The 15,743-nt window shown below is 32.0% G+C and overlaps 1 protein-coding gene and 1 pseudogene across 1 annotated transcript; both read right to left on the bottom strand.

Moving 5' to 3' along the window:
* Positions 1 to 5,324: 5,324 nt before the first annotated feature.
* On the bottom strand, positions 5,325 to 6,089 carry LOC145956274 (secreted RxLR effector protein 161 pseudogene; annotated as a pseudogene).
* Positions 6,090 to 9,920: 3,831 nt separating this feature from the next.
* On the bottom strand, positions 9,921 to 15,386 carry ARF1 (auxin response factor 1). Its single transcript, XM_020364699.2, has 14 exons — positions 15,202 to 15,386; positions 15,014 to 15,129; positions 14,791 to 14,886; positions 14,631 to 14,687; positions 14,311 to 14,463; positions 14,139 to 14,223; positions 13,396 to 13,486; positions 13,106 to 13,270; positions 12,704 to 12,823; positions 12,543 to 12,618; positions 12,014 to 12,179; positions 11,442 to 11,926; positions 10,673 to 10,863; positions 9,921 to 10,561 (listed from the first exon to the last, which is right to left on the bottom strand). Exons 1-14 carry the CDS (start codon positions 15,218 to 15,220, stop codon positions 10,390 to 10,392), a joined length of 1,992 nt encoding a protein of 663 aa, XP_020220288.1. The 5' UTR covers positions 15,221 to 15,386; the 3' UTR covers positions 9,921 to 10,389.
* Between the last annotated feature and the right edge of the window lie 357 nt (positions 15,387 to 15,743).

The raw sequence follows: 15,743 nt of genomic DNA on the forward strand, positions 1-15,743 counted from the left end.
TGTTGAACCAGATCAAATCAGTTGATTTCTGTGAAAAAATCGGTGATCCAATGAACCAGCTGGGTCGCAAATGTGATTTTTAAAAGAATAAAAAAAATTAAAAAACGGAGATTCAAAACTTGTCCTCCAATAAGATATAACAACAATTACTGCTAAACTGGACAGCTACGATTATAGCAGTAGCTGCAAATGTGATTTTTAAAAAATGTGTTGGCTGCTATAAAAAAAAAAGTTTCAAATGTAATATAAGTATTTTTAATTTAATCATATTTAAAATTTAACATAAATAATGAATTATTACATAAAATAATTATAAAAATTCCTCTTTGAACATCCTTCATCACATTATATTATATTATATATATATATATATATATATATTTTTTTTTATCTTAAATTATATAATATATATATATATATATATATTTATTATTTTCAACTTTATTGGTTCAATCACTAAATCATCAAACCACTTTTTAAAACAGTTCAATGATAGATTCAATTTTTATAAAGTAAATAATTAGATTAATCCTTGAAATTATATCTCGCCCTCAATTTAGTTTTTGATTCTAAAGAAACTAAAAAAAGGTCCCTAAAAATGTGATATGTCATTCATTTAAGTATTTCCATTAAATAAGTTTCATTTTTTTAAATAAAAGTGTCTAGTTGATATGATAGTATCATGTGACATATAAATGATACATATGTAGAGTGACATATATCATGTAGATGTATCATGTGACATATATGTTCCACATGATATATGATTATAAAATATAATATTATTTTAATTCCTAAAATTATAATATTGTCACTTTATTCTTTGAAATCATAACTCAACGTCACTTTAATCTCTAAAATTTTGACTTGGTGTCACTTTATTCCTTAAACATTATCATAACTTTATTTTAATCAAATAATTATGACTTGAATATTTTCACAATAAAATAAATAATTAAATTAATATTACAAATAAGATGACAAATATATTCATCCTTCAACTGTCAAGTTTTTATTCTTTTTTATTCAATTTACTTTATAATACTTACATAAAAAAAATTCAGTATATATATATATTATTAAAAAAAATCTTTGATTCGTATAAAATATTTTTATTTGATTTTCATCCTTTTAAAATTTAAACTCACTATTCAGTCCTCAACGATCATTTTAAACTAGGTAAATAACACCTATTTTAAAGATCTATAATTTTTTTTAGAGATATTAAATATTAATATGATATCACTAACAGTTGTAAATAATACCTAAGATATTTACTTAACCTTTTAATAAATAAAAAAAGTAGTTGAAAAGTATCACAAAAAAATAGGGATAAAAAATTAATTTATCAAAGAAAAATATTTTACAAAGATCAAAATCAAAATTTACTCATTTTATAAAGATAAAAAATAATAATTATAATATTTAGATGGATAAAAAAAAAGAAAAAAAATTTATAAGGACCAAAATCAAAATCATCCATTTTATAAGGATTAAAACATATTTAAGACTAAAAATGACAATTTATTCAAATTTTATATAATTTATATATTCAAACATAATATTTATTTATATAAATAATTTATTTTAAATTTTAGTTATATATAATAAATATTTAACATGGTCATTGCATATAATAAAATACTATTTTTTTTATTTATTTTAAATACGTTATATCTCTTTCTATAATTGATAATTTGCCACTCTTTTATCTATTTTATTTTCTAAAATACATAGATAAAAATAGATTCTATTTTCTCTATATTTATAATCATAATTGATTCTCTTATATAAATTATTTCTTAATTTTCTATTGTGAAAAATATCTATTATTTTATTTCTAAAAAAAATACATTTTTAATGTCTTTGATATTATATTTTTATTTTAATTATATATATATTGAAATTTTTTATTTAAGTATTATAAAATAAATTAAATAAAAAATTGTCAATTGAAGAATGAATCATCGTATTTGTATATTAACTTAATTATCTATTTTATTGTATAAATATTAAAGTCATAATTACTTGATTAAAATAAATTATAATAATATTTAGAAATTAAAGTGACATCAAGTTAAAATTTTAGGGACTAAAGTGATATTGAGTTATAATTTCATAAACTAAAGTGATAGTGTTAAAATTTCAGGGATTAAAATATAGTGTTTTATAGACATATGTCGCGTGAGACGTATTACGTGGCACACCTCACATGACACTTGTCATTCCAGATATGTATCACATATATGTCATAATATTATCATGTCACATAGACATTTCTATTTAAAAAGACAGAACTTATTTAAAGAAAAAATTTAAATATGTGACACATTACATTTTCAGGAACTTTTTTTAAGTCTCATTAGAATTAGAGACTAAATTAAAAGTACCATTCAATTTTATAAACTAATTTTACAATTTACTCATTTTTATAACTTTGTTTCACTGAGATGAATGATCATTAAGCCTTATAATTAATGCCATTTTTTTTCTTCACTTTCTATATTAAAAAAAAAAAATCCCATCAAAAGGCCAAAATGTTGAATTGAAAAGCAAAGATTTTTGTGTGAAAGAGACTTTTTTCCATAATATTTTAAACAAAGCTATCTATTTTCAAATCAGTACAAATGGACAGTGATTTGGTTGGTTACAATATGGAGTATTTGGTTGGAAATAAATAAAACTATATTTTCTAATAAATTTACATCTCCAAAGGATTTGGTTGAATTGATAAACTTACGTTTCTAGAAGTGGTTGAAAGCTAAAGATCTTAATTTTTACCACTCGTTCTCTTGTTAGTTAGGGCAACTTGTTGCATGTCTTAATCTTTATTAAGTTGTAAATATTAGTGGCTCTGGTGGTTTTGTGTAGTAGTTTCTGAATTTGATTTTTTAATGGTCTTCGTTGCTGTCTCTGTTTTCCTTTATTTTTTGTACGGTCAAGAAAAATGTGTTTTTTCGTCCTTATGCTCAGCTGTTGGACGGTGAGGTCATGGAGTATTAGTTTTATGTTTTCTTAGTGATTTTGGTTGGCTTCATTTGTTTTGAATTACTTTTAGTTTGATTTTCTTAGTTATACCTCGTTGGCTACTAAAAAGGTTTGATTTGTCTATCTATTTTTGGTTATTTTTTGTAATTATTTATGGGTTAGAGTAGCCATTGTACTCTATTTTAATATATTTCATTTTGCCTAGAAAAAAAGACTATCTATTTTCAAAAAAAAAAAAAAAATTGGCTGACGGACCATTAAACAGATGCACTTTGTGTCAATTTCCAAATATGAGTTTCATAAAATGCCAAAAACCATATCAACGGCATGGTTAAAATCTAACAAAGTTGGGAGCTTAAATGCAATACATAGGGTACTCGTTAATTTCGAAAGAAATACAGTAGAATCCTGTTTTGTAAATAATGTAATAGAATACAATCTAATATTAATATACAGGACAATAAATAAAAGGTTATATATGGGCTATTGAGCTTTCGGCTGATATTTGACGGATCCTAAAATTTTAAATTGTAAGCACAATTCTGTCACTTTATAAATATAAGTCATAATTATTTTTTACGAATTTTCACATTCATTATTATAATCAAAATCAATATAATTATAATTAATTTCATGTACACGTGAATGTAAAAAAAGAGTGGAATGAAATAACAAAATAATATATTTACAATAAAAAGGAGTATTTTAAATTTTAATTAATTTAGGGACGTTTATTTCAGGTTATAAAATTTTATTTTTGAAAATAATATTTTCAAGAATATAATGACAAGAATGACATTTTGGATATTTAAAAAAATGTCTGGTTTGAGATAAAAACATTTTTTATAAAAAAGTTAAAATGAATAAAAATAATAATTTTAATTGTCATCTCATGAGAATTCACATACTCACTACTTTGTTTGAGAATAAAAACATAAGAATATGGATCTTATTTCAATCTCCGGGATGTTATATGTACAAAAATACAAATTGTAAGCTTAAAACATATAGAAAAACACATTCACTATCTATATATTGCCAAGAATATTAAAAGATTTATATATAAAAGGTATATCATGTTGTTAAGTATTCAGAAGTTTATTTACATATAAGGTAATAGCATGATGTTAAGTATTCACAAGTCTATTTTTTTCAAATTTGACATTTACTTTTTAATTATTATCTATATAGTCTTTTTTTTTTTGCTCAGGAGAGCCAATTCCCTAAACAACAAACGCTCAAGGCACGCAAGAAATTCATCGTCCAAGACATTATAATATATAGAATGTATATTACGTAGACACTCAAATGTTAGTCCTCAGTCTTTAACGTAGGTTCGTCACTGCTCATATTTGCTAGCTTATAATTTTGCTGTTTTGAGCATTCAGGGTCTCCTAAGCAGCCAAAAAAAAAAGTAATATATCTACGTAGAGAATGTAACTATTTAAAAAGTTAAAGTTAAATTCGATAAAAAAAAATAAACTTGTGAATACTACAACTTACTAGACTATATGAACGATTTTTTTAATATTGTCAACATAAAAATTACTTTTGTTGCTTTTAATATAAATATATTAATTTTCTACTATTCTATTTCATTCCACTCTTATTTTAAAAGAATTATGATATTACGGGTAAATGAAATTAATTATGATTATATTGATTTTTGATGTAAGATAGTAGTAACAGTAGATTTGACTTAATTTAAATTTGTAGATCATTTATATCTCCTTCCACTCCTACTTTTTTAGATATAGATGTCGAATTATACAAATTTCACATTCAACCCCTCTGAATAAAAAAATATATTAAAAATCTCATGCCCATTAATAATATGACATAATTACGAGTATAAGCTAGAAAGTAATATTTTGACAAAGTAACGAGTATTCGTAAGAACGGAATGATAGAAATAAAACACACTACGAAAATATTCTGAGAGAATGTCTTATTAAATTCAAAAGCTAATTGTGGCTTTATAGCCTTACATGAGAGAATAAAGGAGCACTAACAGAACCACGTTTTACATGACCTACAACGTGGAGCTAACTGATAAAAAAAAATATCCTAATTTATTTGAAAATCCCTAAAGAATAGGACTTCACTAACAAACTGACAAGCACAAAAATAACACACTAAGTGACTATATGTCTAACATTCCCTCACTTAATCTATATGCAGAGAGCATTTAGTTTATCATAGAGGCTTCAACCATTCCCAGCATTTTTCGAAGTTTCAAGAATTGTACCAACTTAAGAGGTTCTGTCATTATATCTGCAATTTATTCTTATGAACTGCAGTAACTCAACTTCATAACTTTGTCTCTTGTCAAATCTCTAAGAAAACCTTATATCAATGTGCTTGCTTCTTCCATGGAGAATTGGATTTTTTGACAATTTGATAGTAGAGATGTTATCACACTTAATCAAGGTGCTTTTCCCTTCTTTATGACCAAGCTTCTCTAACACCCTTGTCAACCAAATACGCCAGCAAGCACAAAATGCAGCAGCTATGTACTCAACCTCAGTAGTAGACAACGTCACTACAGGTTGTTTCTTAGAAGACCATGAAACTGCTCTAGGACCAAGCAAAAAAATAAACCTAGAAGTACTCCTCCGATCATTTAAGTCACCAGCAAAATCACTACCAGTGTATGCTACCAAATCTGTGCAGCCTCCGTTTTTGTAGAAAATTCCAAGTTCAGTTGAACCCTCAAAATACCTTAGTATTCTTTTTGCAGCAAGCCAATGCTGTTTAGTAGGACAAGACATGAATCTACTTATAAGGCTTACTACATACATCAGATCAGGGTGAGTTGCAGCCAAATACATAAGACTTCCAATTACTTGTTTGAAAATTTTTTCATCCACTTTGACTCCTGCTGCATTCTTATACAATTGTGTGCCTGGGACTATAGGATTTTTCACAAAGTTGCTTTTATCCATTCCAAATCTTGCTATAACCTCACAAGCATGTTTTCTTTGGCAAACAAAAATCCCATCTGATCTTTGTATACCTTCAACCCCAAGAAAGCACCTTATCTTCCCCAAATCAGACATGTCAAATTCCAACATCATTGAATTCTTAAATTCATCACACATGTCATTTCCGGTGTAAATTAAATCATCAATATAAAGGCTTACTATTAAAATTTTACCTCCTTCCTTTGACTTTGTGAACTGTGTAGGTTCATAAGAACATCTTTTGAAGCATTCTTTAACAAAATAAGCCTTTATCTTGCTATACCATGTCCTCGGTGCTTTCTTCAAGCCATATAAAGCCTTTTTTAGTTTGTAAACTGACTTTTTTTCCTTTCTTCTCATATCCCAACGGTTGTTGCACAAAGACTTCTTCATTGAGTTCACCATGAAGGAATGCACTTTTTACATCTAGTTGAAACACATCCCAATTATTTTGAGTTGCCAATGCAAGTATTAATCGAATGGTGTCAAGTCTAGCAACTGGAGCAAAAACTTCAGTATAATCAACTCCATATTGTTGTGCATACCCCTTGGCCACTAGCCTTGCTTTGTACTTGTCTATCTCTCCATTCTCATTGAGTTTAGTCTTGAAAACCCACTTAACTCCAATTGGGTTCACTCCTTCTGGTAAAACAGTTAACTCCCAGGTCTTGTTCTTTTCTATTGACTCAATCTCTACCTTCATTGCATCCCTCCACTTCTTGCTCTTAACAACATCTTCCAATGTAAGTGGGTCATCTTCAGTGAGCATTATCATAGCATGCAAACCATCTTCATCTAACAAACCTTCACTTGTTTCATAATCTGCTATCCAAAGGGGTGCTCTTCTTACCCTCCTTTCATTCTAAATAGGTGAATCTGATTATCTTCATTTGACTCATTATAAGGTGAACCAACTTCTTTTGAATTTCCTGTACTGCACCATCATCATCTTCTTTATTATTTTTCGCTCTCACTTCTGTGTCACCGTCATCATCATCATTTTTCTATTTTAAAAAATCTGTTCTGCATTCCTCTTTGTTTCTGCCCCAATTCCAGCATTCATCTTCTTCAAAAAACACAACCCTGCTAATGATGATTTTCTTTGAGATTGGATCATGTAATCTATAGGCCCTTGATTCATCACTTACTCCCAACAAAACACATTTTCTGCTATTATCATCTAGCTTGGATCTCTTTTGGTCTGGAATGTGTACATGAGCAACACACCCAAAAACTCTAAAGTAATCCATTATTGGTTTTACACCGCTTTATGCTTCCTCTGGAGTTTTATTTTGTATAGCCAAGGTAGGACATCTATTAAGAATATGCACACTCCATTTTACAACTTTAGGCCAAAACATTTTAAGAACTTGTTTTTGCACCAACATAGATTGTATCATACTGTTTTTTCTCTCAGCAACTCTATTTTGCTCAGGAGTATAGGCAGGAGTCAATTGTCTACTTATGCCTTGAACTTTGCTAAATTCTTCAAACTCTTTTGAGATGAACTCACCACCTCTGTTCGTCCTCAAAGTAGTGATATATGCTTCAGTCTCTTTCTCAACACAAGCTTTATAATTTCTAAACATGGCAAACGCTTCTAATTTTTCATGTAAGAAGTATATCCAAGTTTTACAAGTGAAATCATCAAAACTTAAGATGTACCTCTTATTGTTGTTTGACTCTGGTTTAATAGGCCCACATATGTCAGCATGCACAAGTTGTTACTTCTTTGATGCTCTCCACAAATTCTTCTTTGGCATAGAGTCTCTATGTTGCTTGCCTACCAAACATCCTATGCAAAGCTTCTTTGAAATCTTGAGTGAAGGTAGCCCATTTACCATCTTGTTATAAAAAAGTGTGCACAATCCCTTATAGCTTAAGTGACCAAACCGACAATGTCAAAGATAAGATTCATTTTCTAGCACAATTTGGAAACATGTAAAGTCTTTTGGTATCATGACAGCCAATAAGAAAAACATTATATTTTGACTCATTTGTTTGCATAACTAATCCTTTTCTAGGATGATACACTCTACACTTTCCATTTTGAATCAATATTGCTAAACCCTTTTCTAGAAGTTGTCCTATGCTCAATAAATTGTTCTTAAGTTTAGTAATATAGTAAACATCAGAAATTATCTGAGTAATTCCATCAACTTGCATAAGAACGCTGCCTTTTCCCACAACGACCATTCTGGTGTTATTGTCAAGTTTTACGGTTCGCCTGAAGCTTTCATCCAACTTTGAAAACCACTCCTTGTTTCCACTCATGTGATTGTTGCAGCCATAATCAAGGAACCACACTTCTTCGCTTTTGGCTTGTTTGAGTTCAACATAGGACATTAACAGTAACTTTTCTTCTTCTCCTTCCAATTTAGCATAATTAGCACTTTTCTCCCAATCTGAATACTCAAATTTATAGTGTCCTAACTTGTGACATTTGAAACACTCAATAGCAGCTTTGTTAATGGGTTGTCTTCCCCTTCCTCTGCCTCGTCCTCCTCTGAATGCACTTCTACCTCTTGCTCTTGTTGCTCTGTTATCATAGGAAATATTTGGAACCTACCCTCTTCTCCATGACCTCTCATCCTTTGCTCATAAACAAGGAGATTGCTCTGAAGCTCATCAATAGTCTTCATGTCCAAGTTGTTGGATTCCTCAATTGAACACATCGCGTAATTAAATTTTGAGACCATCGATCGTAAAATCTTTTTAGTAATGGTTGTTTCATTCATACTTTCACCTTGAGCCTTCATTTTATTGGCTATGGTTAGAGTACGAGAAAATAGGCATTCACCGTCTCTTCTTCCTTCATGTGGAGAATTTCAAAATCTTTGCATAAAGCTTGAAGCTATGCCCATTTGACCTTAAGTGAAACCCTGAAATTTTTGTTTCATTGAGTCCCAAATATTTTTTGTTGTCTCTCTTCAGAATTGCTTCAAGGACATCACGGTCTATTGCTTGGAAAAGGTAATTCTTCACCTTTAAATCCTTCAACCTCTGCTCATCAATCAATTTGAGTTGTGCCTCAATCGACTCTGCCCCATCTGTCACCACAAAGATCACATTCTCAATGAGACCCCAATATTCTTTGGAGTGGAGAAAATTCTCCATTAACATTTCCCAACGGTCATAGTGACCATCAAACTTGGGAATAGTAGGCTGCACAAAACTGCTACTACCACCTTCCACCATTCTTCTGAACTGCTGCTAATAGAAAGCAAGTTGCAAATTCTTTCCAGAAACCACACCAATTGTCTCTCGCACTCTCTGTTTCACTCACAGACACTTGGATTAGACCCTTATGATGGATCTTTGATACCAATTGATAGAAACAAAACACTACATGCAAATATTCTGAGAGAATGTCTTATTGAATTCAAAAGCTAATTGTGACTTTGTGGCCTTACACGAGAGAATACAAGAGTACTAACAGAACCACGTTTTACATGACCTACAACGTGGACCTAACTGATAAGAAAATATCCTAATTTATTTGAAAATCCCTAAAGAATAGGACTTCACTAACAAACTGATAAACGCAAAAATAACAGACACCAAGTGACTATACGTCTAACAAGGACCACCATGGGTTAATATTGGTCACAGAATCTGATAGACGGTCGAGCATTTTGTGATATTACAATAATTCAGAAGAAACTGCCTTTTCAACCAAACAAAATGAAGTGCATATTAGAATTGCCAAGTCAAAAAAACGGCCGCACACACGATTCAGTGCTCCAAACGTCATTTAACCCAACGTTTTTATAAGCACAAGCGAAACTGCTCAGCGGATGTTTGATTGCAGTTTGTTGCGCTCGTTTCTAAACCTTTTTCATGTCGAGATCTTCAAAACTGAGAAGCAGCTTCAACTGGACGTGGGTCACAGCATTAAAAATCTATTCCAAACATGCACCAAATATTTATGTATTAAAACAATTCAAATCAGATTGTGTACACCTCTGCTAGAAAGAAAAAAATGGCTCGGTATACATACATTAAATAGTATGTATATAATAAAAGTTATATATACAGAAATAAGATGATCACATCAAGTGAATTACAATATAGCCAAAAAAAAATGCACAGTAAGATACTTAACCGAAAGACGTTTCTTCATGCTCCAAGCCCATATAAAACTGAACAAGCAAGGGCCTTGAGACTAGGTGAAAACGGAGCTACGAGAGAAATAGAAAAGCCACAATACCCCCAAGCCTATCTTTCAAGGTGGATCAAACAGCATTATATGACACCAGCCATCCGCTTTGGTGCTATCATGTTGCTCCTGTATTGATGCATAACACACCAACTATATGCTCCTACAGGCCATGATGAAATGCTTGTCAGGTTGATTCTCGTTTCTCTCACGTTCTACATCCTACTTTCATGCCAATATCTTGTATATAAAAGCTAAAATATTGGAAGACCAAGAACATCAGCAATCAGGCCCCACAATAGATGACTGATCCTCAGGATTGACAACTGCTTCAGAATCCATTTTGCTAGGTTTAACTTCTTCATTGATTGGAATTCCTATTTTGGGTGAAAGCTTCTTCACCTCCTCTGCAGTGTAGATAAAAATTTTCCTCACTATGCTACAAAATTCACTGCAGTAAAATAGCAAGACAGAATTTAATATACACATTAAAATTGCAAAAATATTATGCCACAAATTAAAGTGTCCCAAGTAAATTTATGCTAGTATCAAATGATCTTACAGCCATGGATCATCCCCAACCATCATCATATCATCTTCATTATCAGTGTACACGACCTGCCATTTTTTTGTGGATCCACATAGCTCACCCTTGATGTCAAACATCTCTTCCAATTTTCTCAGCAGATCCTCATATCCATCAAACCGTGTTAAATCCACAGCCCTTCCAACAGCCATACCTTGCATATGAACCTGGAATAGGGTTAAACTTGAATCATAAATAATTTTATTATACTACGCAAGGACTTGCCCTCTAGTAAAACAGAGAATGCTAAATCACTTTCCAGTCCAAGAAAAACAAGATGAAGAAAATTTAAATAGAATCATCAAAAGAAAAAAGCCTTTTAACCCTCGCTACTAACTATAACTTTTATGACTAAGCTGCTAGGTGAACATTGTAGCTAATGATGATTTATGGATTCTGTTTCAATGAAAATTTTGAAAGATTTTTCCAAATATATTGTATTGTGTATCAGTGTGAGAATAAAATATATAAGATCTTCATATCCATTATCTGAGTTATATTTACCAGCTGTATTAGATGATATAAAAAATGCAGATAGATTCTAAAATCATTATCAATAGCTAAAAATCATCATACAATTCTGTATGGTGATGTTGCAAATATGCAATACAGATAACTGTCATAAAGTCAACTAAATTACAACAAAAGAAAATTATGCCAACTGCCAATAATGTTGCCGGGTTGTAAATTAAAATGGGAAGGGGGTGCAGGGTGTATTACACCAACATAAAAACAATTATACTACCTTTGTGCAGCTTCTTATTTGCCTGCTCTGTGACTCCTGAGGAGACCGCAGGCATGACTTTTCAGCATCACAGCTTACTGAAGGGATATCAGATCGATTAACATTTGATGGTTCAGAATGCTGGTCAGACTCAGCATCCAAAGATGGGAGGGGGCCATCATCACCCACCCTTCCTGATAAGGTAACCATTGGTAGACTTTCTTCATTAGAATTCTCGAGTAACTGAATCCCAAAGAGCCTACAGCCATTTCCAGTTCCTTGTCTCTTCTCTCCAGATTCTTGAAGTGCTACAGGTGAAAAAGATTCTGTAGAATTTTCCATCCTACTAGACCAATATATTGACTTGTTGGAAGCAGAGCAATTCCCACCAAAACCAAGAAATCCAGTTGCAGTCGAATTGAATTTGGGTGATGAATAGACATCTCGGCCATGTTGATGGTCACGATAAGAGAAAGGTGCAGATTCAACTGGTGATTTCCATACGCCTAATCAAATGCAGAGGAAAATAAATTTTGAGTAAAAGCAGCACGGATAACAGAATTTTATGGAGAAATTCTGCATTATTGAGCCACCTTGCAGAGAAGAATCAGGCATTGTTGAAGATAGAATGGGAGGTCGTGACCTCTTGTTTCTTTGGGATGGCTGGGAGTTTGTAGGAGGGGTAGACACAAGTGGCTCCAATTCCCATGAAGAAACTCTATCAGGACGCAAAATAGATGATGGTTCATCCCATTGAACCTGAAATACATTATAGATCATAAGACTAATGAACCAAGAGCTGCTATGAATATTTCAAATCCTAGTAATTTATTGAGGTGTCAGCATCAAGCACACAAAATCTTGGCGAATTTCTCGCAGTTAATTTATCCAACCATCAAGGAAATATCATTACTAGATTGTTCCACAAACAAAGTATCATCATTATTGACCTTTTTTTTTACCAATTTAAAGAGAATGAAGAATAATGTCTGCTTTTTGGTAGTTTTCCCAAAACTAAACGGCCATGCATGGAAAGTTTTTAAAAATATTGAATTCAACTGAATGCAATTGCAAACTACAAAAAGAAAAAAGCATGGGAAATGTAACTAAAGCCATACTAACCTTTAATGATCGCCACTCAGAATCAGCCCAGACTGACGATTTATTATCTCCAACACCCACAATTGTACCACTGAACCTGTATCCAAGGGGAGGATCAGTTTATCAGATTGCAAAATACACTAAAATCAAAATATAAATTTCCAAGCGACCAGACCGTGCACCTTCTTTCAGGAACTTCATCGCCCTCGAATCTCATTTTGAATCTCATCCCAACAGAAAGTTTATGACTTTGAGCTTCAAGATACTTGTTGACACTCACAATAAACTCAGACCGGCTTGTTCTAATATAAATATTGATAAGTCAGCAGAAAATCTAACTAAGTAAAGCAACAAAAGCAAATTTAAATATCATCCTGGCCAAATTATTTCACCCATAAAGAATATAGTTCATTAATTGCACGAAAGCAAGCATGCAAATGTACAAATAGAAACAAAACAGAATCCTATGTTAATGTTAGTTCAAGGTATCATTAATGCTAGCAAAACATTAGTTGGGCAAAACATCGTGAACTGATAACATTAATCTGAGATAACTAATAACTTTATAGCATTAAATACAAGACCTGGGCTTATAAAATACAGAAAACAATGTTCCAGTGGCAATGGCATGAGAAGCAGTGGCCAGAACACCCAGATGCATACTGTGGCTGGATATAACAGAAGATGGCATGTTGTTTTGCTGTCTCATGAGCCTCCTAACTCCAACTCGCAATTCTCCATTTTCACCTCTAGAATTGCATACAAGAAAAACCAACCACAATCACTCACAACAAGGAAGAAAAGCAATGAAAAAATGAAAAGTACTTTGTCTTTCCCTGAGAGGAAGGTACAATACTTCAACTAGACAACTTGCCTTAAGAATATAAATGCATCACCAGCCACTAATTTTTTGGAACTGACAAAGACACTCCACCCAGTGGTCAGTAAGTGGCGTCTGGGTTGCCCTGCACAGTCAGGAACTTACTGACATTATGAATATCAAATCTAATCTTGTCTCATATTATACAAGTCAAAAACATAATAGCAGGGTGTTTGTGTGGGAACCCACAAAGTTATGAGTGCTATAAGGATTTACTTAACAGAACATTTCCTGAAAAAGCAACTGAAGAGTAAAATTCATTCAACTCATAAAAAAATCAACAGGCCATGTGCTGAAAAGTTTAACAGTATAGTAAACTACACACAAAAAATTAAAACCTTAGTGAAGTACGAGATACATATAGGTCAACAAGCAATATAAAAAGGAGATACATATAAGTCAACAAGCAATATAAAAAGGAGATACATATAAGTCAACTAGCAATATGAAAAGAGATACATATCTATACATTGCATAAAAGATTAATATCATAAAAGGAAACTAATCCCTATCCAAGTACAACTCTCTATAAACTTTTTCTAAGGAGCATGCTTGGCATTACACATTTAAGTCCCAAAAATTGTTTTACTTTGAAAATTTTGTTGTGTTCCAAAAGCAGTATGAATTATGCTTACTCAGCATATTCAATCCGCAAAAATACAAAATTATCACTTTAATAGGTTCACATGATAAAACAGTCCAAACATTTAGGGGAACGGGGCTGGCAAGCTACTTACCTCGAAAGATATGCCTAAAATGCCATTCATTCCCATGCAGATCAGTTGCAACCAATTCTTGCCAGGGTGGCTGCTGAGTCATATCCTGAACAAACATGGAAATTATAGAGTAAAGGACAACTAAATATGATCAAGTGTGTTTAATAACTTTCAGAAAGATAAAATTGCTAACCAGTGGTGGCAGACAATCATCTGCATGTCTCCGAAGAACGGAGAAACCTCCATGAGTGCTAGTGTCAGAAGCAGTGAGTGTCTTGCAAAATGAATGGACTGTACATCTTGCAGGTTCGGGCAGAGGATCGTCAGGACTCATCACCTCATTTTGCTATACCAACAAGACATAAAAATAAGAATAAAATAAGATTTAAAAAAAAACACACAGAGAGAAACTAAATGGGCATGAAACAATATGACTGGAAAATAAGTTGAGACATAACTTAAAAGAACAGAAAATGTAGAAATATAACAACATGTTGGACAAAGAATACTCACATCTGCTTCAGGAAGCAAAGTTATTTGAGCATATACTTCATCTGTTTCAGGTTCAGCCTACATGACCGAGATGAATTTAACCATAAAATAATGATCATAGTAAAGCACAAGCACATTACCAATTCAAAACAAAAGTATCCAGAAGAAAATGATGACTCACTCGAAGATGAACATTGACGACTTTACATAATATTTTAGAAGGCAGATTAAAGGAAGGCATTTGCTGCTCCAATCCCTGATTCATAGATGCCTCGAGCTAAGATAAAAGAAAAAGCAACACAGCATGAAGGACATCTCCCGGCAGATTGCAAGATAAAATTGTTTGCAAGGCAACAGGAATAAGCATGAATTAAGAGCACACGGGCATGAAAGTTGTACTGTACCTGTTCCATATGACCTTGCGGGAAGTAATAAACTCTCTCCCCTTCACACGGAAGAGTGACAAGAGGACCAGCACAGGCATGCCACAATTCCTTGTACAGTGCATCATTGGTTGCACCTATACATGACTATTAGTATTGAATCTGAATGTAAATGTGAATTGTTACAAGAGAATTAGGGCATGGTAAACCTGGCGCAGCGGAAGCCATGTCGAAGAGAGGAATTTGCCCTAACTGGGATGGATCCACTCCAGCGAGCAGCAGAATTGCGGGTAGGGTTTAGGAATTGGATCGCCGATAAGGTCGTGTTTGGTTCAAGCCGACACCACCCCTCTCTTTCTAATTCTGTGCACCGCACCACACGATCCTTACTTCCCGAGTAACAATTTTTTATATATATAAATAACTTATGAGGATATTGTATATTTTTATTTTATTTTATACTAGTGGGAGTGGGACTATTTATTTTCCGACAAGAAGAAGGTCCTCATATGGAAAATAAGAAATACATAAAGAATCAGGAAAAAGATAAATCATCTACAATAGAAATATAATGTACAGTGACTTAATAAAAGTTTTTGTTTGAAGAATATAATGACTCAATTAAAAATAATATCAAAAACTTATGCCGTCGAGGCACTTCAATTAAAATAAAATAAAATAATAAAAATATAATAATTTAACTTGTATTATAATTAATTCATTAATTTCAAGGTTTTAAATTTGATAAAAA

Source organism: Cajanus cajan, chromosome 1, assembly GCF_000230855.2.
Source record: "Cajanus cajan strain Asha chromosome 1, NIPB_CcT2T_4, whole genome shotgun sequence".
Taxonomy (NCBI): domain Eukaryota; kingdom Viridiplantae; phylum Streptophyta; class Magnoliopsida; order Fabales; family Fabaceae; genus Cajanus; species Cajanus cajan.

Excerpts from the sequence above, each read along its gene's own strand:
- ARF1 (XM_020364699.2), bottom strand. Across the intron at positions 14,887-15,013 it reads CGCAAGGTCATATGGAACAG|CTCGAGGCATCTATGAATCA; the intron begins GTACAGTACAAC and ends CTTTTATCTTAG. Across the intron at positions 13,271-13,395 it reads GATGCATTTATATTCTTAAG|AGGTGAAAATGGAGAATTGC; the intron begins GCAAGTTGTCTA and ends ATGCAATTCTAG.